This window comes from Fukomys damarensis, unplaced genomic scaffold (assembly GCF_012274545.1).
Source record: "Fukomys damarensis isolate Sample0158 unplaced genomic scaffold, DMR_v1.0_HiC HiC_scaffold_29, whole genome shotgun sequence".
In the NCBI taxonomy this organism is placed as follows: Eukaryota; Metazoa; Chordata; class Mammalia; order Rodentia; family Bathyergidae; genus Fukomys; species Fukomys damarensis.
Window position 1 is genome coordinate 14,860,612 of NW_022900941.1, and position 22,116 is coordinate 14,882,727.

General features: G+C 33.4%; 1 protein-coding gene across 1 annotated transcript in view; it reads left to right on the plus strand.

Annotated features, from left to right (window-relative positions):
- The window catches only part of Slc35f5 (solute carrier family 35 member F5), a 33,138-nt gene that overhangs the window by 5,316 nt on the left and 5,706 nt on the right, over nt 1–22,116 (plus strand). The window contains exons 5-13 of the mRNA XM_033757150.1: nt 1,657–1,719; nt 4,718–4,799; nt 5,726–5,916; nt 10,760–10,841; nt 11,559–11,646; nt 14,260–14,324; nt 16,214–16,318; nt 19,702–19,861; nt 21,717–21,807. Coding sequence (XP_033613041.1) covers nt 1,657–1,719; nt 4,718–4,799; nt 5,726–5,916; nt 10,760–10,841; nt 11,559–11,646; nt 14,260–14,324; nt 16,214–16,318; nt 19,702–19,861; nt 21,717–21,807 — 927 coding nt within the window. The remainder of the gene's footprint in view (nt 1–1,656; nt 1,720–4,717; nt 4,800–5,725; nt 5,917–10,759; nt 10,842–11,558; nt 11,647–14,259; nt 14,325–16,213; nt 16,319–19,701; nt 19,862–21,716; nt 21,808–22,116) is intronic.

Sequence of the window (22,116 nt, forward strand, 5' to 3'; positions counted from 1 at the left end):
ATATAGTATAAAATTTGCCATTTTAACTTTTTAAAGGAACAGTTCAGTGGCTATAAGTACGCTCACTTTGGTTGCAACCATCATCACTATTTATCTCTAGTACTTTTTTTCATCATCCTAAACTAGAACTGTGTACCCATTAAACAAAAGCCCTTCTCCCTTCTTCCCTTATCCCCCATTAGCCCCTGTATATTTTCTTTTTCTACTAGTTACTTTATTTTATTTGTACTTTTGGGGGATGGGGTTTAAAATAGAATTATTTCCTGTCTTTTGAGTATATTTTTAAGAAATGTGCTCATTAGTTTTTTTTTCAGGAGCCTTTCAGTAGTTTTTTTTTTAAGAGAAGTCTAGAATTTGCACTTAGGTACACACTAAAATATATGTATTTTTTTGTCTTGCAAAAGAAATACATATCCATTATAGAAATGCATGTGCAATGCACTTTGGCATGTAGGAAGACAACAGTGATTTATGGACAGAAAATACAGAAGAACAAAGAAGAAAATAGTAAATTCTACCATTCAAGGAATAATCATTGACAATGTCACATATATCTCATTCTTTTCATTTGTGTTTAACTTTTTTTTTACAAAAATAAGATTTGTATTGTTCTGTTCTGCTTTATAACTTACCTTCCCACTTAATAGTATATCGTGAAAACCTTTATAATTTAGAATTACTATAATATTTTGTATTTTTAATTTTGGTGGTAAGAAGTATTCATTGTTGAAGGTAAATTATAGTAACTTGAAGAATAAAAATAGTCTGTAATCTCACCACTCCAAGACCACTATAAATATTTGATACTATCTATAGCTCCACACTTGTGTCTACATTAAAAATTATGTGTAGTAGAAATAGCCCCAGGTTCTAACCTGATTTTATTTTTTAACATGTCATGAATATCTTTCCAGGCAAATCAATAAAATTTATCATCTTGTCTTTTCCTGTTTCATTTAACCTTTGACAGATTGTTTTTGCTTTTTTTCTGATATAAATAAGTAGAGATCTCTTTATACAAATCTATAGTTATTAAATTTTTAAAAGCACAATGCTGCATAAAAGTAATGTTTTTTTAAAGCTCTTGTAACTGCCAAATTAAAATCAATAATGCTTGTACTATTTCCTCTCTCAGCAATGTATGAGATTTGATCCTTGCCAGAATCCTCACAATTTGATATATGAACAGTAGTATCTTGTTTAATCTGCATATTTTGTATAACTTTTCCTCGTATTTATTGGATAGGAGAATTTGTATATTGCCTATGTCTTGTCTACTTTTCTATTTTTAATACCATTTAAAAATTAATTATAATGGTTCTTTCAGAGGATGGACTCTTGTGTTTGAATCTTGTTCTCTCATTTGCGAGTAGTTCGATCTTGGGCAAATTATTTAAGCTTTGACAGTAGACAACTAATTTGAGTTTTAATCTCTCCTACTTTGATAAAATCTCTCAGCCTCAATTTCCTCATTAATATGGAGAAAATGTTAATACCTACCCTGGTTGGCTGAATACTTGGCATTAGCTACTGTTGTTATTACTAATAAACTCTTACATGTCTATTCTGGATTTTTGACTCTATTTGTTTGAATGGTGTCTGAGTAGTCCTACACCATAAGTTTAATGAATGCTATGTTTTGTTATCTGTATTTAGTTTGCAGATGCTGAAGGTTACTTTCCTGCTTGCACAACAGATACAACTATGACTAGTTCTTTGGTACGTCTTTCTTTTCTTGTTTGGCAATGGCAGGAAGAATTCGCATAGCTCTGATGGCACCATAGGTATATTAACAGATGTAACTCAGTATTGGGTGCCCTCTATGAGAATTACAATGTGTTACTTTTTTTCCTTAGGGAGACCTGGAGCCTAGAGGTAAGCATTTCAGCTACCTTTGAAGAGAAAGGGGAGAGGTAAACTAGTTAAGGGATGAAATAATAAAAAATAATCCTTTCTCTTTTTTTTTTTTTGCCAACTTTCCAACTTCATTTTCATTATTATCAGTGAGAAACATTTTTGCTTGAAACTGAGAGTATATAAGCAAAATGTTCATTCATTTTTTTTCCCATAAAATATTTTAGAGCAACTAATACATGTGAAACACTTGTTCTAGGTTCTGGAAGTAGAGTTTACAAGGGTTTGATCAAAATATACAGTGAATGTTTAAAGTAAGAGAAATTTTATTGCATTGAAAGATACAGTGCCTCCTGTTGGGGCTGGGGGACTGAGCTCAGTGGTGCCACTGCCTGCCTTGCAAGCGCAGGGTCCTGAGTTCAATCCCCAGTATTAAATAAAAAGAAAGAAAAAAGGCCTAACATTAATCCCCTCAAAATACTTCCCCTCATTTTGAACACACTTATCCCATTGTTCTTGTCACTTTCTGGCCTTGAATTCAGTGATCCTCCTGCATCAGCGTCCTGAATGCTGAGACTACAGGTGTTTGCTGCCACACTTCACTGCTCTTGTTGCTTTCTGAACCAGTTTTGGAAGTTCTCTTTTGTGTCTTTACAAGGTGTGATAAAAAATACAGTGAATTGTGCTGCCAGGTGCCATCCAGTGGTAAGGCAGGCTCATAAAAACATTACAGTGTATCCTCATGCACTTTATTTACCAGATCTGGCATGGTGTGACTTCTGGCTCTTCCTCAAAGTCAAAATGACAAAGGTAAACGTTTTGAACCAACTCAGGACGTTGAGGTTACCATGACAGCACAACTAAAGGCACACAGCAGAACTTTCAGAACTGCTTCATAAAGTGGCAAAAATGCTGGGGTAAGTGTATTCAAAGTGAGAGAGATTAATGGCAATGTGTCTTTTAGTGTAATAAAATTTTTAAAAATTTAAACACTCAACGTATTTTTTGATGATGCCTGTATGTTCTAGTATGTTAGAATGTGTGGGGAGGGAGAGCAAAGAGGTAATAGGCAAATGAATTAAATAATTGGCATACTTATTTTCAGTATTTATAATCTAGTTGAACACTGCATAATCCATTCTTTTAAGACCAACCCAAAGTCTTTCCCCCTGTCCCTAAGACATCTCTTTAAAAAATATTTTTAACATTACTTTTCTTTCCAAATGTGGCGTTGTTAGAAAAATTTTAAAGTTACTCTAGCATTGTACCAGTTTGTGAAGCACTGGTTTGGTGGCCTTTTTGGAAGTATATATTTTTGATTGTTGACTTTTTTAGGACTGTTGTGTTCCAAGTAGGATACTGGGTACTAGAAGAATTTTATTAAGCTTGGTGAAAATGCCGTTTCTTTTCTCAAATCTTAAACATTGATGAGATAGCACAGTATCATTTGTTTCTCTCAGTGCAGAAGGCCCAGTTGAGATGGCAGCCTACTTTCCTGACTACTCTTCTACTAATTCTTGCTTTTATCTAACATGGATATGTCAAATTGCTCTAGGCCAAATGTTATAATGAAAAGTTCAATGTAATGAAAGGACTGTAATTTGCCAGACCCTATTATCTTTTCATTTATGGAATATTTTTCATTGTCAGAGTTCTATACCAAGAATTAAAAGAGAAATCAAAGATATACAAACAAAAGTTATGTTAATTTTTAAGATATAGCCTGGTTGAGGAATTGTACTTTTAATAAAGTCCACTTAGAGAATATTTGCAAAAGTTACTGAGGCATTTAGAATTACCTGGAAATATGGGCCTTTAGAGCATGGTTAGACAACTTGGCTTTAATTCTGCTGTCTACTACTTGCTTATTACATATCTCTGCTTCTAGAAAAGTTTCTTTAAAATATCTATTTCATAAAGTTATTTTGAGGACTAATGAGAAAAATACATTTACCTCCTCTGCACTGGTATGTTGTTACATAGTAAGTGATAAATAGTAGAAATTTAAATTTTTGTTGTCTACTAACCTTGTAAAAGTTTTCAACAATTTTTGTTTTTTGTTGAAACTTATGTAATAAAACAGTTTGGCTAATACTGTATGTGAATATAAATATAAACTATATGTTTGATTATCTGTTCATTGTTTGCCTTCCTCTTTAAAGTACATGATCATTGTGGTTATTTATCCCCAGAACCTATAACAGTGCTTGACAAGTAGGAGCTCAGTATGTTTTTGTTTGTTTTTGGAAAAACAAACAGGGCCTTAGTGTGTTGCCCAGGCTGGTCCCAAACTCCTGGGCTAAAGTGATCCTCCTGCCTCAATCTTCTGAGTAGCTGGGACTACAGGTGCATGTCACCATACCTGGCACTCAGTATGTATTTCCTAAAAGAATGAGTGAAAGGGATGGAAGATAATCTGTTACCTGGGAGAAGCTCTGTTTGTATGATATTTAAATATTAGTTGCCATAATGTGCCAAAGGTCTTGTATTACATTTCTAGAGAAGCTGATCCTTGCTTGTCACTGTCCCTGTGTGGATCAATAGAACTTCATTTTTAGTTGTTTTTTTTTTAATAGGGTCTCACTAAGTAATTGAGACTGACCTGGAACTCACTATGTAGCCCAGGCTGGTTTCGAACTCATAGCGATCCTCCTGCCTCAGCCTCCCGAGTGATGGGATTACAGGCGTGTACCACAACACCAGGCTCCTTTTTAAGTTTTTAATCTGTATTTTGGGAAATTTATGCTGTATAAGCATACTGGTGAATAGTTATGTTTTGGGTGGTATCTGTGTACATATTATCCCTTTAAATTTATGTCAGCTTTTACTTGAGCTGTTCATATTTGTTTCTGTTACATTTTAGAGTGAACCACTGTATGTTCCTGTGAAATTTCATGACCTTCCAAGTGAAAAACCTGAGAGCACAAATATTGATTCTGAAAAAAGTAAGTAATTTTAAGAATGAGAAATGAATTGAAATTTTAGCTCCTTTCAAGCCACCCCAAACTTACTGATTTTGTGGGTTGTGTAGGAGTCACATGGATTGACTTGGCCTGAAGTCTTCTGGAAATTTGAATGGACTGTTTTTGTATTACTTTGACTAGAAATAATTCCAGAATCTCTGATTTCATTGTGTGTGTGTGTGTGTGTGTGTGTGTGTGTGTGTGTGTGTGTGTTTGCAATACTGGGGAATGAATTTAGCACCTTTTAAAATTTTTTATTTTGAGACAGGGTCTTGGTAAGTTGCTGGGTTACCCAGGCTGGGTTTGAACTTGAGATCCTCCTGCCTTAGCCTTCCATATTACTGGGATTACAGATGTGCCTTACCTCACCTAGCCTGTATTTTTTTTTTTTTCACTGAACACTATTCTGTTGAATGTGCCGTCAAAGACCTTTATATCAAGAGATAGGAATTTGTGTTAAAGGATGCCAGCTTCAATGTAAGGCATTTATCCATGATTTCTTTTGCAAGGAATAAACCTAAAGAGGAGTGTTCTATATACCTTTCCAGAAAGATAATTTTCATAAGTTGGGTATCCATGAAGAAAAATCCAAATATAAATGCTAAAATAATAATCATGAAAATCCTATGCCAGGCAGTTGTGTGTGCATACATTTGCAGAAGCTTTGTTTGAATATTGGCCAAAATATTGAAACTCTTTACAACGTTTTTATAGATGACACTGTTTTTCCAGTTATTATTTTGAGTGAGTAAAGCTACTCAAGGTAATAGTATAAGTGGTTTTCTTTGAGTGTCTTAGTTTGATTAAAATGAATTAAACAATATGCACTTATGACTAAATTAAAACTTGTGACTTTAGTTAGATTAAAGGGTACATGTGATAATTTTGTACTGTGCTTTTCTTTTAAGCTCCCAAAAAGTCTCGAGTAAGGTTTAGTAATATCATGGAGATTCGGCAGCTTCCATCAAGCCATGCATTAGAAGCGAAGTTGTCGCGAATGTCCTATCCTACTGTGAAAGACCAAGAATCCATATTGAAAACTGTGGGGAAACTGACTGCAACTCAAGTAGCAAAAATTAGCTTTTTCTTTTGCTTTGTGGTAGGTCTTTTCTTTATTACATGTTTGGAACTTGAATTTTTAGATGATATACAGATTTTGTGTGTGTGTGTGTGTGTGTGTGTGTGTATGTGTGTGTGTATACATCAATAATTTATTATTGAAGTGTAAGACTATTAGGGTTAAGTATGACATTAAGCTGCCACATGGCATCATTTGGAAGAGTATAAAAGTTAGCAAATGGTCATATACCTCAAAGAATGAGAAGTCAACAAATCCTAAAGCATACCTGTTTATATGCATACATACACACACATACAATTTAGAAATTCTTCAGAATGTACCCTTGCCTCGGGATCAGACAATGAAAACAGATTTTATACTGTGATTTATACAAGGGGTAGTAAATATCCAGATAAGAGTTTACCATATGCTTTTATTTCTTCAGATAGATGTTTTTATAGTTTTACATTAAATTTATATAAAAATAGTTAAGTATTTTAGCAAGTAGTCATAGTGAATATTTTTACAGAATTTCTTGTAGTATAACTCACAGTATCTGTTATTGTAATATAGACTCTGGGAGATGTACCCGAGATTTCCAGGAGAATAATGGTAAAATAAGCAGAGTATTTTTATTTGGGGCTAAACTAGAATCAGAGACTTGCTGGAGTTTGAGAATTCTAAAAATGTATTTCAGAGTTGCTTCATATATATATGTATTGTTGGAATTAGCCTGCTGCAAGATTGTTTCATATGAGCCTTTAAGATTCTAATTTTTACCAAGCACCTAAAGCCAGTGTACTATGCCAGTGTTAATGTTTTTGGCCTGGATTATAAGATATTTTGCTCTCTAATTTTGCCTTTTATATCTGTTAAATTACCCATTTTTTTCATTCCCCTGGCCAAATAGCCTCTACTTCAGTGATAACTTGATAAATATATTCCTCTATGCAAATCAAAGGAAAATCTTTGGGAGTTGTTACACGATTATGATTATATATGATTATATTTATAATAAAAATAGTTTTAAACTTTAAAGGCTCATCAGTTGTGACTTGTTTACAGTTTTAAATGTGTAAAGCAGGAATAAAATTTATTAATTATATGCTTCTTTCAAAGGAGCCGTGAGGTGATGTGTTATGAAAGTATCTCAGTGGTAAACATTAAAACAAGGATGAACATATAACAGCCAAATTAAATGGGTAGTGAGGACAGGATCTGGCTGTGAAGTAAGAGATTATATCAGGAAATCTAGTTTAAAGGGAGAAAGCTACTTAAAGTGGGTATATTAACTCATCTGTAGACAAAGTGGAAGGATGGCCAGAAGGAAAACTTCTGAGTCACCACACAACTTCTTTTTCATTGAAAGGATCTATCTCCCTTCCTTGGCTGAAGCAAAACTTTGCCTCATCTTTAAACGAGAAAGGTACTGTGGCGGGTGGACCTTCAGTGCATGCCTGAAGCTGGAGCGAGCACTGAACCTTTGTATACTGCGTCTTTTTTTCTTGTACATACTTAACTATAAAAAATTTTCATTTCTAAATTAAGGATAGTGAGAGATTAATAACAGTAATAATAGAATAGAATAATTGTAATAATATAGTAATTCTTCATTCCCACCTCTTGCAGCCCTAGGCATCAGTCATTCTGCTTTGTTTCTGTGAATTTGACTAATCTGAGTGCCTCTTACGGGTGGAATCTTACGTTGTCATTTTGTGACTGCCTTATCTCGCTTTGTTTAATGTCCCATGAATTCATCCGTATTGTAGCATGTGCCTTTTCAAGGCCCATAAGATTTCATTGTGTGGATGTACTACATTTTAGTTATTCTTTTGTCCTTACGCACTGGGGATACTTCCATCTTAAGAGTATTTATTAGAAAACTCAACAGAAAATCCATTGTTAGAGTTAGCTTTATAGATCTTCAGTAAAGGAATTTTTATAGAAAGTTGGAGTAAGATAATCCAGGTATATAACTTTTTGGGACTTTAACTTAATAAAGTGATAACCTTAGATAAAACCAAAAGCAGTGCTGTACTGTAAAAATATAATAGAGTTTCAATTTTAAAAAAGAAAAAGTGATGCTAATTTTAATATAATTTTTAAATTTAATAGACTAAAGTATTTCCACATGTGATTGCTATAATAATCATTGATAGGATAGTTTATACTTTCTTGGTACTAAAATCTTCTAAAGCTAGTGTGTATGTACTTAAAACACATTGGAGTTCAGATTAGCCAATTTTAGCTGTACAGTAGCCACATGTCTAATATCTAATGTATTAGACTGTGTATTGGTTACTGTACTTTCCAATATTTCTTGAATATCTTTTGTCTTATTAGGTCCTGTGGTGGTTTCTTTGTTTCCCATTAAATATTACTTGTGTTATAGTGACTTTATGAAGAGTACCTTTTATTGTGTATCCAAAGGAAATGAAATCAGTGTCTTCATACAGGAACTAAGTGTCCACTGAAGGATGAAGAAACACACACACACACACACACACACACACACACACACACACGTGGTAATTTTTTCAACTTACAGTTTTATAAAAAGGAAATCCTGCAATTTGCAACAACATGGATGAATGTGGAGGACATTAGGTTAAGTGAAATAAGCCAAGCACAGAAAGACAAATACTTATAATCTCCCTTTTATGTGGACTTTTACAAGTTGAATGCACAGAGCAGAAAGTAGATGGTTGTTTCAGGGGATGGGGGATAAAGAATAGGGAGATGTTGATCAGATTTTAACTGTGAAATGAGTAAGTTCTATACATTTCACCTCTTTGACTGTAAATTAGAATATCTTAAAATTTGATAAGAGTGGTTTTTGTGTCCTGATTACATACACACAAATACAGTAACTGTCAGAGGTGACAGAAGTGCTAATTAATTGGACTGTGGTAATCAATACTAATGTGTGTGTGTGTGTTTGTGTGTGTGTATACACATACATATATATCTGAAATGATCATGTTATATACCTTGGAGATACATATATATGTGTGTGACTTCTCTTTTTAAATATTTAAAAAATATATAATGATAATTAAATGGTACTATCTTAAGATTATTTAAAAATGAATTATGAAATATAACTTATTTGCTATAATTGTTAGTAAGATATTTTCGATTCTGGAATAATGAAGGGAGACCTTATGATCATTTTTGTTGGAGCATAGTTAACATTGGTCTTCTTTTGTGTTGACAGTGCCTTGGGCTTGAGAGGCAGAGAATAATAAGGTCTTTATGGAAAGAATTTGCAGGTTGAACAGTGCTTAAGCTCTTTGAATGCTTACCATCTCAGTAATCTGTCTGTTTTTATTTCTCTACTTTGCAATAGTAGGAATGAGTGAGATTGTTTGGAAAATGAGCACACTATTTAAGTATTAAAGTAACAAGAGAAATGAGTAAAGTAAAAAACTAACTATCCCTCCTTAGGCATTATTGGTTCTTTCAGAGAAATTCCCAATGATAATTCATGTCAGAATCTGCCTTTCCCAGCACAGCTATAGGCAGAATGAGATTGTAGCTTCTGTCGCCGTGTATGTTTGATATCACACTTCTCACCAACTCACACTTTCTTTTGTTATTTAGATAGGTAAATGAAATTATCTATGAAGTCAGAGGACTGCAAATTAGAGTTTCCCTCTAGCCTTAGCCTTGAGTACAGTGTAGACCAAACGGAGGCTACTGTTCCTTAGTCATTTGCTATCCTTTAGTAGTGTTCTAATATCATCTGTCTATGATACTCCTTTCAAATGAAAATATAAATAATCATTTACTCATTTAGCTGCATATTCTGAGATAGAACAAGACCTTCATAGAATAACTTTCCAGTTGATCCATATAACAGAGATGCCAACAACAATTAGAGTAGCAGTTTCTTTATTTCAGTTGGTATAGCAATCCACTTCTTAGAGTACACTTTAGTGAGAGTCGTGCATGTAATGCAGCAGGTCACATGTACTAAAATGTTCATAATAGCATTGTTTAGTAGTAAAAACAATGTATTCACACCCACACAAAGATGAATTATCACTGAAAATAAGTGACTTTTGGATACACACAGCCAAGCTTCACCAAAATGAGATATTATTTCTCCTTCCCTAAGTCAAAGTAGGCATATAATTGGAAATATGAGAATATCCTAATATAAATGAACAGAAGAGAGGAATGAAGAAAAAAAAGTCCTCATAACTAGAAAACTTCTTTCACTATATCCAAAGTTAAGAGAATTCTTTGGGTGGTATTCAGACTGAGAACCAGAGAAACAGTCACAACTAACCAGTATATTCAATTGTCCTAGGACATTTCTAAATTTCCAAGGTAAATATGAATGTATCTGTCTACTGTCTTGCTAGTTCTTTCTGTGTCCATGGACATCATCTTGTTTAACAGACTTCTCATTATGCTATTCATCTATATGTTTTAATGTTTGAGAATTTTCCCAAATTTAAATTTGATTTAGATAAACCTAATGGAGTGCCACCTGTGCTCGCATAAAGAAAATTTTAAAGTTGATGTGATACTCATTTTACCTTTACTTTAAAAAATTTGGGGCTGGGAATTTAGCTCAGTGGTACCACACTTGCCTTGCAAGCACAAGATCCTGAGTTCGATCGCTGGTCCCCTCTCAAAAAATCTGCATATTTTAACCACATTTTATTAGATTCATAATGGAAACTGGATAACAAAATCAATCATAGGTCTGATTTACAAGTATTTGCCCCTTTTTTGCAAGGTCTGTGATTTCTAACGCAAAGCCTTTAAAACCTGTTATGAGTGTTTAGGAGGAGAAAAAATTGGCTGTAAATTGTAATGGCAGATATAAATATGCCTTTCCCTAGGTTTCACTTTATTGTCTTTTCTTTAGTGGTTTTTGGCAAATTTGTCATATCAAGAAGCACTTTCAGACACACAGGTTGCTATTGTGAATATTTTGTCTTCAACTTCTGGTAAGAAATTTGTCTTCAAAATCTGGATGTAAATTGATAGATTTCTTGTGTGTGTGTTTATATACATACATATTTCTATTTTGTTACAACTTTTTACGTTAGTTATAATGTGCATTTGTGTATTTTAACTGCTGCTTAATATTTATAGTTTCCCGCCTTACCTTTCTGCCATTTATGCTGCTTCAAGTACATTGCATTGTTTCTTATAAAACAATATATTGAAGTTGTTCAGTTTGGCTCTTTGTATTGTAGTTGTCTTACCCTGTTTAAACCTTTGTTAAAGATCTTTTTCTAAAACCTTTTGGCTAAATGTAATTGCTTATTTCAGAACTATAATTTGCCTTATGGTAGGTGTTTTATTTTTAAAATTGAATCACCTTCCAAATCTGGAAGATAAGAGTAATTTTGAAGCTGTAAAAATAACTTCAGCACACAGGCTTTGTTATGATGAGGTCACAGTGATACTCTGAATGCTCAGTTTAACTCTTTAAAAATAAATAGGACTGCACTTGATTGGTATTGTTGAAATAATGGTTGAGTTTAGAGGCACTTTATGTATGATGTTTGTACATTTCAGCCTAGGCAATGAAGTCTCATTCTTAGTTATTTTAAAATGTTCAAAAAATAGTTTAAAAGTTAGTTGTGTAATTCACTTAACTATTAAATTGGTAATAGTAATAGCTCACGTACTTCCTTTTTGTCCTTTTTTTCTTATAGGACTTTTTACCTTAATCCTTGCTGCAGTGTTTCCAAGTAACAGTGGAGATAGATTTACGCTCTCTAAACTACTAGCTGTAATTTTAAGGTAAAAATATAGTGTAAGCCATTACTCTGCTTAAAAATATGATATTTAAATTTCTGGTTGTGATGAAGGATAGTTTATTTTATATCATAATACACTGTCAAAGAAAGATGATGACAGAGACATCAGTAAATGCACATTCTGCTCCTCAGCCCTGCTTTATGTACTAGCACTGTTTCCCAAACCTTCCCAGGTAGGGTAACTGGAAGGGGAAGACCCCAAGGCAGCCTTGTTCCCTTTGACATACTTGCAGACTTCCTAAGTCTTATTCAAGCCAGGGATTTGGCTCAGGGTTCCACCACCTGCCTCGCAAGCACAAGGGCCCAAATTTGATCCCCAGTACAGACAGACAGACAGACACACACACACACACACACTGAGTCTTATCCTAACACATTTAATTTAATATGGGAAATTAGTCATAATGGCTTCCTATGTATCTATTCCTTTTCCTAAGACAATTTCCTCTTTTTGTTCTGGCTTTGATTTCTCCTTCCCTTTTGCCTAGACATCTAACTTTCAGTTTTCTGTAATTGTCTCAGCCAACTGAATTACACAGATTATTTTTTGTGTAATTCATTTGGAAATTTTACACTACTGCACAGTAGCAGCGTTGTCAATAACAATATTTAAATCTTTTACTTTTATTTAATTTTGTATATATTTATTTGTCTTGTCTTTTCTACTGGATAATAAACCTTTGAGGGCTAAGGCATTGTTTTATACTTCTTTGTGTTACCAAAGCCTAGCATAGGGCTTTGCTTAATTATAGACAATATTAAAGAAATACTGTATTGGTTTGATAAAGCTGTTATTTTTGTGTGAGAAAGCCAGGACTCAAAGAGGTAGCAGAATGATTTACTGATTTAGAGTAGTGTTTCTTAGCTGTCAGAACTGGGATTGAATTAGAGCTCTATTGTTTTTCCTTGTGCAATTCTCTTAAACTTTGAAAAGCTTTTTTAGTTAAGGAAAGTATGATCATATTATCTGCTTTGCAGCTTTGTTTTAAAGTTTGGAGCAGTGTATATAAAGTGATTCATATAGACTGGTAGTTGGCAGTCATTTAAGACTGGTAGCTCTGACAGACTTTTTCTCTTAGACGTAAGGGGAAGCTGACTGATAGTTTCAGTGAGTAATCTGGCTGACCCAACTTACTTACCATTTAGACTTTTTTAAACACCAGGAATTTATTCTTTTGCATGGTTCGCTAATGTCTTAGTCAATCATATTTTTTGCATTAGGGAAATAAATTTGTATTGAGAAAGTAAATGAGGTTTTATTCAACTTCATTAAAATTTATGCTAATTTTTAAATTTTTCTTAGTATTTGCCTAATAAGGGTTCAGTAAAGACAGGAATAGATAAATGATTTTGAACTTGGAAGTATTCTGATAGATTCTATTACTCCTCATTAAAGTAGGTCTAGAACAGTAGTGGGCAAACTAAGGTAGCCATCTGTGAGTTTTGTAAATAAATTTTTATTGTTCCACATCCAGTTTCATTTATGTGCCAGTTGTTTATGCTACTTTAGGGGTACAGCAGCAGAGTTGAGTTGCAGCAGAAACCATGTGGCACATAAGTCTAAAATATTTATTTTCTGTTTCTCAAAAGAGTTTGCTTGACCTTTGGTGTAGCAAATTTGATACTTAGAATGTTTTTTGTATTTGATATATTCTGAGAGTACTATATTAAAAACTGTATAATACTATTTTGAATTGGCCTTAAACAGAGAGATTGAATTTCTGAGATTGTGAAAAGAATTCGATACCTCAGCAGTCTTGAAAGAAATCTGATGAGCTAAGAAATCTCATTTCATCATCTATAATCCAATGCTACTTTCATCATTATTAGTTTTGAGATTTTGGGGAATTTTTTTTTTTTTTTTACCTTCTTGGCTTATTTCCATAAGTTGAGGATAATAATAGAATTTGTCTTGGGATTGTTATGAGAACAAAATGAGTTAAAACTTCTAAGGTATATGAAACAATATGTGGTATACAACAGGTACTCCGTAATATTTAGCCATCATCATCTACATTGAAACAAAACCTGTAGTATCTAATAAATTATAGTTACTCAATAAGTAATATGACTTCTCAGCATCCTTAATTCAGTGTTATTGTTAAAACATGAGATTAATGGAACTATTTAAATATGTAAAAAGTTTTACCATTAATTTAGGTTTTACCAGTTAGCAAGAATAATGCCACTGCCCAGTTTGTATGGATTTGTTTTTATCTCTAAAAGATTGACAGAGGCATGACAAATTAGTTCATTATTTCATAAGTGAAAAACAGTAACCTATGAGAGTGTTCGACTTTGGAGCCAGGTTGCTTGTGTTTCACTTGCAGCTTTGTGTGATCTTGGTCAAGTTGCTTCACCTCTTTGTACGTTGTTTTTCTTGTGTAAAATGGGAATGTCATTAGTGAGGATTAAATGATTTAATACAAGTACAGCCCTCTGCTTATAATATCGTTGGCTATAATTATGTAATCAGTAAATTCATGGTTTTACCTGAAGTTAAGATTAGTCTTAATAACTTGTAAATAATTTTTATAAGGTTAGTCTTCTGAGAGTTGATTATTTTACTAATCAGCAATGGCTGTTATTTTTATAGCATTGGAGGCGTTGTGCTGGTAAACCTGTCAGGGTCTGAAAAGTCTGCCGGGAGAGATATGATAGGTAAGTGCAACTGCATCTTCTCTGTAATAGTACAAAGTTTTCTACTTACTGTCCAGCCTGCACACACACACACAAGAGATGGGCATTAAGCTGGACCTTTTATTTTTTTAACTTTTTAAATAATGTGAAAAAAAATACAGAATTCTCATATAACCCTCACCCACTTCTCCAGTTGCGAATGATTTACATAAATATAGTGTAGTTACGAAAATTAGGAAATAAAATTGATTGCAATACCGTTATCTATGGGCCCTTTTTAAATCCATCCATTTATTTCCTTATGTTCTTTTTCTGGTCTTGGATCATTTGTTGCATTTAGTTTGCATTTGTCTTCTAGTTTCCTTTAATCTGGAACTGTTCCTGTCTTTTGTCTCTGTCACATTGATACTTTTTTTTTTTTGTATTGATAATCGAACTCAAGGCCTCACGCTTGCCAAGCAGGGGCTGCGCTGCTGATCTACATCCCCGGCCCCTGATGTTGATACTTGTGAAGGATACTGCTTAGTTGTTTAATACAATGCCCTTGATTTAGATTTGTCTGATATTTCCTTAGAGTTAAATTGAAGTTGTACATTTGGTAAGAATAGTATGAAAGTAGTAATATTTCCTGGTCTAATGTTGATTTAGCTCACTACTAGTGGTATTAATTTTAATGTGGATTCTGCCAGTGCGGTCCAATCTAATATTACTAATTGTTCTCTTTGTAAGTAATTGTGAGATTATACAAATATCCTGTCTTTGCCACACTTTACCATACTAATTTTGTCACTCACTCTTGATTCTTACTTGAAACAGTTACTGTTTTTGATCTAGTGAATATATTTAACAAAAACAAAGGTAATTAGAACCCAGTTTAGTAGTTTTCTGTATATATAATTTTTTAGAAATTTGAAGTTTATTGTCTAGAACAATGCCTCCTAAACTACCTATGGTTACTGCCCAGTGAACTATGCCTTGATCCACCTTATTGTGTACCCTGAGAGCTTTGTGTATAGAGAAAAATTTATATATTTGTTTCTGTGTGTGTGTGAAGTTTTGTTGACCGGCTTTCTCTTTGCTTTAAAAACTTTGAAAATGTTCAAAAAATTGATGCGATAAAACATGAACTTTTTGAATAATTGATTGAAGTATTGAGTATGGTCACTTTGCAGAAGGACTTTATTTTAAAGGCTTATCAAGTGTTTTTAAAGGTTTACATCAGTGTTTTTGAGAGTGAGTTAATGAAGAGAGTATTTATTCACATACTATGAGTTTCACACTATATGATATATTTGGAAACATTTACAAATGCAAATAATGTGTTTGTAGTTTTTACGGAGTTCTGAATTTGCAACAGAATAAGATTTACAAACTATAGCCACTAGAGAATAAAGTAATATACTTAACTATGACAAATGTTAAATTGTCTAATACAGAAGACAAGGGGGTGATGATCAAGCAGAGTAGAAAGAGGATGCTTTGTGGAAGAGGTAGGATGGTAACAAAGCCTTGATGATGGGAGTGGAGTTGGTGGTGAATATGAAAAATATATGTGGAGTGGGAAAACAAATATTAACATCTTAGAGATGGAAAGAAGCATTTGCTAAGTCAGACTGTGCCATGTCGAAATTGTTTATGTAGGGAAAAGATAGAAAGTTTGCATTTCCAAGTTAAAACCAAAATGTTACTCGTATGAGTTTTATTATTACAACATATATAGGTGTTGGTTAGATCATTGAGGTGAATACTTTTGCATTTATTGGTTAATTATTGGTTAATACATTAAAATTCATTGCTATACTGTTGGAGGATATGGGTTATACCTTATTTTTTCACTTTGGTGTACTCATCTCTAAAAGTAGTATCTGACATATTATTAGATTTTAAGTCACTGTGTTGATATTTTACAGGTTCCATTTGGTCTCTTGCTGGAGCCATGCTCTATGCTGTGTACATTGTTATGATTAAAAGAAAAGTAGACAGAGAAGATAAGTTGGATATTCCAATGTTCTTTGGTAAGATTATGTTTGTGAGACTGCTTACTTTAAATGATTAATTTAGGGTTTGCTTTTTTTGTTGTGGGGGGTAGAGAATCCTTTTCTCCCTATTTTTAACTTTTTAAGAAACTTTTAAAGATTATGAAGTTTGATCTAAAGGTTTTTCTCTTACCTTGTCCTGCATTATTGTGTACATATGAGGTCATACCATGTGAGATAGAGAAACTTCTCCTGGCACTTTGTTTTGCATTAATATCTTCAGCCCGTGAATCAGTTTCTTCATCGATATGACAAAATTGTCCTACAATAAGCATGAGAGTTAACCTACTGTAGTATATATTGTACTTTTAATAGAACAGCAGTATAATATGATGTTGGAAGCTTTGTATTGGCTAAGCTGCCTACAATGATAAATTAATACTGTTCCATTCTGTATACTTATTTTCATTAAAAATTGTGGGCCATTTAAAGGCTTTCCATTTGCATTTTATCTCCCAAGACTTGTTCTTTTATAATTTAGATTCTCAAAGTTCTGATATAGTTTCTGGCCTCAATTATCAGGTTCTGGGAAATAAAATATCTAACATAATTTTCATTTTTCTTACCTAAGATTAGCTCAGTCAAGAACTTGTATTTGTAGGATTTCAAAAGAATGGCACATTGACAAGATACCTTCAAAAAGCTGGCAGAATATAAATAGATAAGCCTGTAGTGAAACTTTAGAGTGCACCTTACAGGAATCGGGAAGCTTGGAAGCTAGCTGTTGAAACTTCATTTATTACATACAGCAGTACCTCTGTTCGTGAGCTTAATTTGTTCCACGATTCTTGGGAAAATGATCACATTCGTGTTCGTGCAAAAGAGATGACCACCATGTTTGTCACCCAATGCAGAATTTGCCCAGAAAAACAAAATTTTGACAAAAGTTTCTGTTCTCAAATCAAATAAAAGCATTCGTTAACTGTGGTGCCACCGTTCTTATTTGAAAAATGAGGATATTGGACTAGGTGAGTCATTTCCAAATTCTGATTTGTTGAATTTGGGAGATCTTGAGTAGACTGGAGGAAGAGGAGGATTTTCATGGCCTTGGTTCTTGGACTCTTGCTGCTGCTTCTGGAACATTCTGCTTTGTTGGATTCTTTTCATTATTATTTGTAAAAAAATTTTTTTCCGCTAAAACCAGTGTAAATACCTGTATCTAAGATTAACAGAAACAAAACATTTGGAAAACAACTGGACTAAAATGATAGCCTAAGTTCCCTTTAAGTATAGAATTCAAGAAATGTGTCTTTGCCCAGTCAGAATAGCTATCATCAAGAATGTTACTCTGTTTTACACACACAAACAGAAAGACATCTTTCTTTAAAATGATAATTTATGACATTTTAGTCATAGAAAATTCTGTATGGAATGGAATGAATGCTGATATTGAGATTTTATGCAAATACTTGGGTCGATGGCATTTATTTTTCCCTGGGCAAGAATTGCATCTACTCATCAGTGAGTGTGCATAGCATGTAACTCATCATAACTTCATATGTGATGTGAGATGTATAACAATGTTGGCTTGCTCTGGGCTTTAACATAGGCAAGATTTGAAGAAGTCAGGAATGTGAGGGGCCTCTCCAGGCAAGGGAGCCTGAGCAGAGGCATTATAGGGCAGAGTAAGTGGACCCAAATGACTGCCAGAAATTTACCTCAAGAAAAGAGCAGGAAGGTATGTGGGGTGAGGTTCTGGAAGATGTGGGGAATAGGTGAAGTGATTTGACTTTGTCTCTAGGTTCAAAGATTGGTAATTTTTGTGGAATTTCATAGAACATAATAAAAATCTAATTCTTGATGATGCCAAATTTTGATGTTTTACTTAGAGTGACTTTTAGTGTTATTTATTTTAGGTCATGAGTTACTTCTGTATAAGTGCCCTTCATTGTGTTTGCTTTTTATCACTAAGTACATGTAAGTTAGATGTCTGAAGCAGGATGTGAGACAGGGATTTGGTTTAGGTGGTTTATTGGGTGCACTAGGGGTAGGGTCTTCTGAAGGAAAAGGGAATGAGGGAAGCAGGGCAGAGAAAAGAACCATATGGTCCCTGGTGCAGTTGGTCCAATTATTAATGAGAATGGGGACAGAGAGGGCACAGGTCATCATGTCTGGGCACTCCTCAGAGTCATCCTGGGTTGAGCTGTGAGGGCTAGCACTGTGAATTTTCCAGCAGTCAGGCAGCCTTTGGCAGCAGAGTGTGGGGTGACCAGGTGCAGACTTTCTGGGAAAAGCTGACTTGTTTGCTGTTCACTGACAGTTCTCAGAGAATAGGACAGCTGTGAGACTCTCCAGGCCTCTTTAAGACTGGTAGTTGAATGGGCCCGGGATTTAGCTCAGTGGCACTGTGCCTGCCTCACAAGCGCTGGGTCCCCCCCAAAAAACAATAGTAGTTGAGTACTTAGTGATGCAGCAAGTTTAAAATGATAACTATTGTAAATTAATTTTTTTAAGAAAGCTGTATAGTTACCACCTGGATTTCATAGCCGATCTGTGACGTTAAGATACATAGAAAGTGTGATAAAAGTTTCTATAGTATAATCTTTTTTCTTTCTAATCTTTACATTCACATAGTCATATATAAGCTTAATTTCAGTAATTACTAATAGCTAACTTTACTAAGTGCCTACTATGTACCAAGCATTGTGTTGTATTTAATAAATGTGTTGGTTAATCTTCCCACCAACCTAATAAATTAAATATTATTTTATATGTAGTGATTGGAAAACTAAGGATTCAAGACTGGTTTTGCATCTTGTATCAAGTTAACCTTAGTAGTAAGTGGTAGAGTTAAGATCAGAACCACAGTAGTCAGACTGTACAGCAGACTTCAGCAGTTAGTCTGTACTTAGTTCACACATTGAGTAGCTGTTTGCATATATATTTGTTATGTCACCTAGCTTGTTAAGTCTGGGAAGGCAACACCAAGAATTTTATCTTCTTTGGAATCTTTCTCCAGTATTTCTAGTCTAACACAAGTGCTTTAAATAAAAGTACAAGTTGAATCAGTGAGTAAGCTACCTAATTCCTCATAATTAATTTAGGCTAAACACATAAATACATATATACCAGTTAATTCCCTGAGTTCTAAAACACTATATATTATTCACTTAGATTAAAACCCTTCATTTTGTGTGGAGTAGTTGCTCCATAGAGAATGAGAGGTCAACCTCAAAGATAGTAGTTTGATACAGTTTTTTCTAGTGTTGAGCTCATAAGACTAAGAAACAAACTATCAAAAGTTCCAGTTAAGGAAACGTGTTGGAGCCCTTAGTTGTAAAATCTAATGTTTTCTAATAATAGAGTTACAAGTTTAGAAAATTAAAATAAGTAACAGTTTTAATTTTTATCCCCACATTTAGGTTTTGTAGGTCTGTTTAATCTGCTGCTCTTGTGGCCAGGTTTCTTTTTACTTCATTATACTGGATTTGAGGACTTCGAGTTTCCCAATAAAGTAGTGTTAATGTGCATTATCATTAATGGCCTTATTGGAACAGTTCTTTCAGAGTTCCTGTGGTTATGGTATGTACTATTTATTCTCCTGTGACATATTAGTTATCAGTTTTTTGACTTCTGGATGGTTTAAATATATACATATTTCTTCTGACTCCTTTTTTTTTTTCTTCTGACTTCTGAGGGCCCCTCCTTTTTATCCCTCCCTTCATGCACATCCTGCCTGTATTAGCTCCTTATGTGCAGGGACTTTGTATTTGACTTCTCTGTGTCCACGTAGGAGGAGCTCAAAAATACTTACTGAACAAGTGAATACAAATGCATGAATGAATAATTCAACTTTCTAAACTTGTAAAGACATTTTAGAAAGCAGAGTAATCGTTATCTGAATGAAAGTAGTCATTATCTAATGGTCATCCAAACTTCCGAGATGTGTATGCCAATATGAATTTATGAGTTCTAAACAAGAAGCTAGGGGATGTTGCTTACATAAGAGACTTTGGCTGTTCATACACCTTTTTGATTTGTTTGTTTTTAGGATCAGACATGTAAACTATTAACTGATTAATTTGAGATGTTAACATATTTTGATTTTATAATGTTGAGTACATTATGTTAGGCTTAAAGTAAGATTGGACATAGTATAATATGTGGAATTTGAGAAACATTTTAAATACAGAGCTTTATACTTTTGCCAATTTCTGTCCAATAGGAATTTTGAAAAAAATGCAAATTATACTTCTAATTCTCGAACAAATTTTATTACATACCAAATGAGACTACTGCATAGTTTTCCTTAGGAAGGACTACAACACAAACAGCATTTTCCATGAAGTTTTCTTTAGCACTCTGCCTGCATTCTTCTCCCACCCTTCCTAATTTTGGAATTATCTGTTTTCTTCACAATCCTCTCCATACGCTCCTTTTTGTATAATACTACAAATTAGTTTGTATTACAGTAATTTATGTACTCCTTTGCTGATATGAAACTTTTAAATATCAGAGTATATTTACTCAGTTCATTTTTATAACTTTCCTTACATGCATTTTATGTGCTCTCTTGTTTTTAACTTGAAAATTAATTGATAACAAAAAAATTCAACTAACAGCTAAGAAAAAGCTGGATTAAGTCAAATAAGTTTTTAATGTTATTAAGTTTTATATCACAGTTCTTTGCATGGTAAATATCTAAAAATATGTGCTGAATTTTAAAAGATGATAACTTATTTTCTTCTTATACAAGTATACCCAAATTGTTGTTCTTTGTAAATGGCTTAAGTATATGGCTATGTAGTATAATATTTTTTCAGCTACACAAAATTTTATGCAGATTAATATTTCAGAATTTGGTGCAACGTTGCTAATTCATGGTAAAAAAATAAAGAGTTTAGCTTAGCTTTTAATTAGGACAGTTGTTAGATAAATGAAAAAAAAAGGAAAATAGTCTTTAAAATACCAGTTTTTTTTTTTTTCTATGCTGAGCCAAGGCAATAACAATAATTTTGTTCATGGTGAGATTTTTTTGCTTTGGTGACAGTCACGTGTTGGCTTATCACTTCCTTAAAATCTGTCTATGATGTATTGTTCTGTAATTTTAATACTGCTATTTTCTTTGTTAATCATGTTATAAAAAACTATAAAAAGTATTTAGCAATTTTTTTAGCAATTTTTTAAATTAATGAAATATAAACATCCAAAGTTGGATAACATCTATGCTCAAAAATAACATAAAGTACTTTGAATTTTCTGTACTTATTTGTACTTTTCATATTTGAAGATAAACTTTTAAAAAATGTTAATAACATTACTTTCTGTGTTTCAGTCCATCTTAAACTTTTATTTGTCCTCCTGACCTTTCAAGCTATAGTATAGGAGAGAAAAACCTTTGTTAAATTATATGTTAAATGTAGAATTTTTTTTTCAGGGGCTGCTTTCTTACCTCATCATTGATAGGCACCCTTGCGTTGAGCCTTACAATACCTCTGTCCATAATAGCTGATATGTGTATGCAAAAGGTAAAACAAACTATTTATTAGTATTTTAAATATGATATTAAAACAGATCTGATGAAAGTTAAGGGATGTATCTAAACTATAAGGAATATAAATAGGAATAATAATACTTTGATATGCTTTTTTCCCAAGGTGCTTTACTGCTCAGTAATATAAACAAATACCAAAGAAAACCATTTTTAGCTTTTCATTTTTTTCTGAATTTCTAAGTTAAGGACCATGTCTGTTTCTCTCTCTCTCTTTTTTTTGGGGGGGTATGGGGATCAAATTCAGGACCTTGCACTTGTGAGGCCGGAGTGATGCCACTGAGCT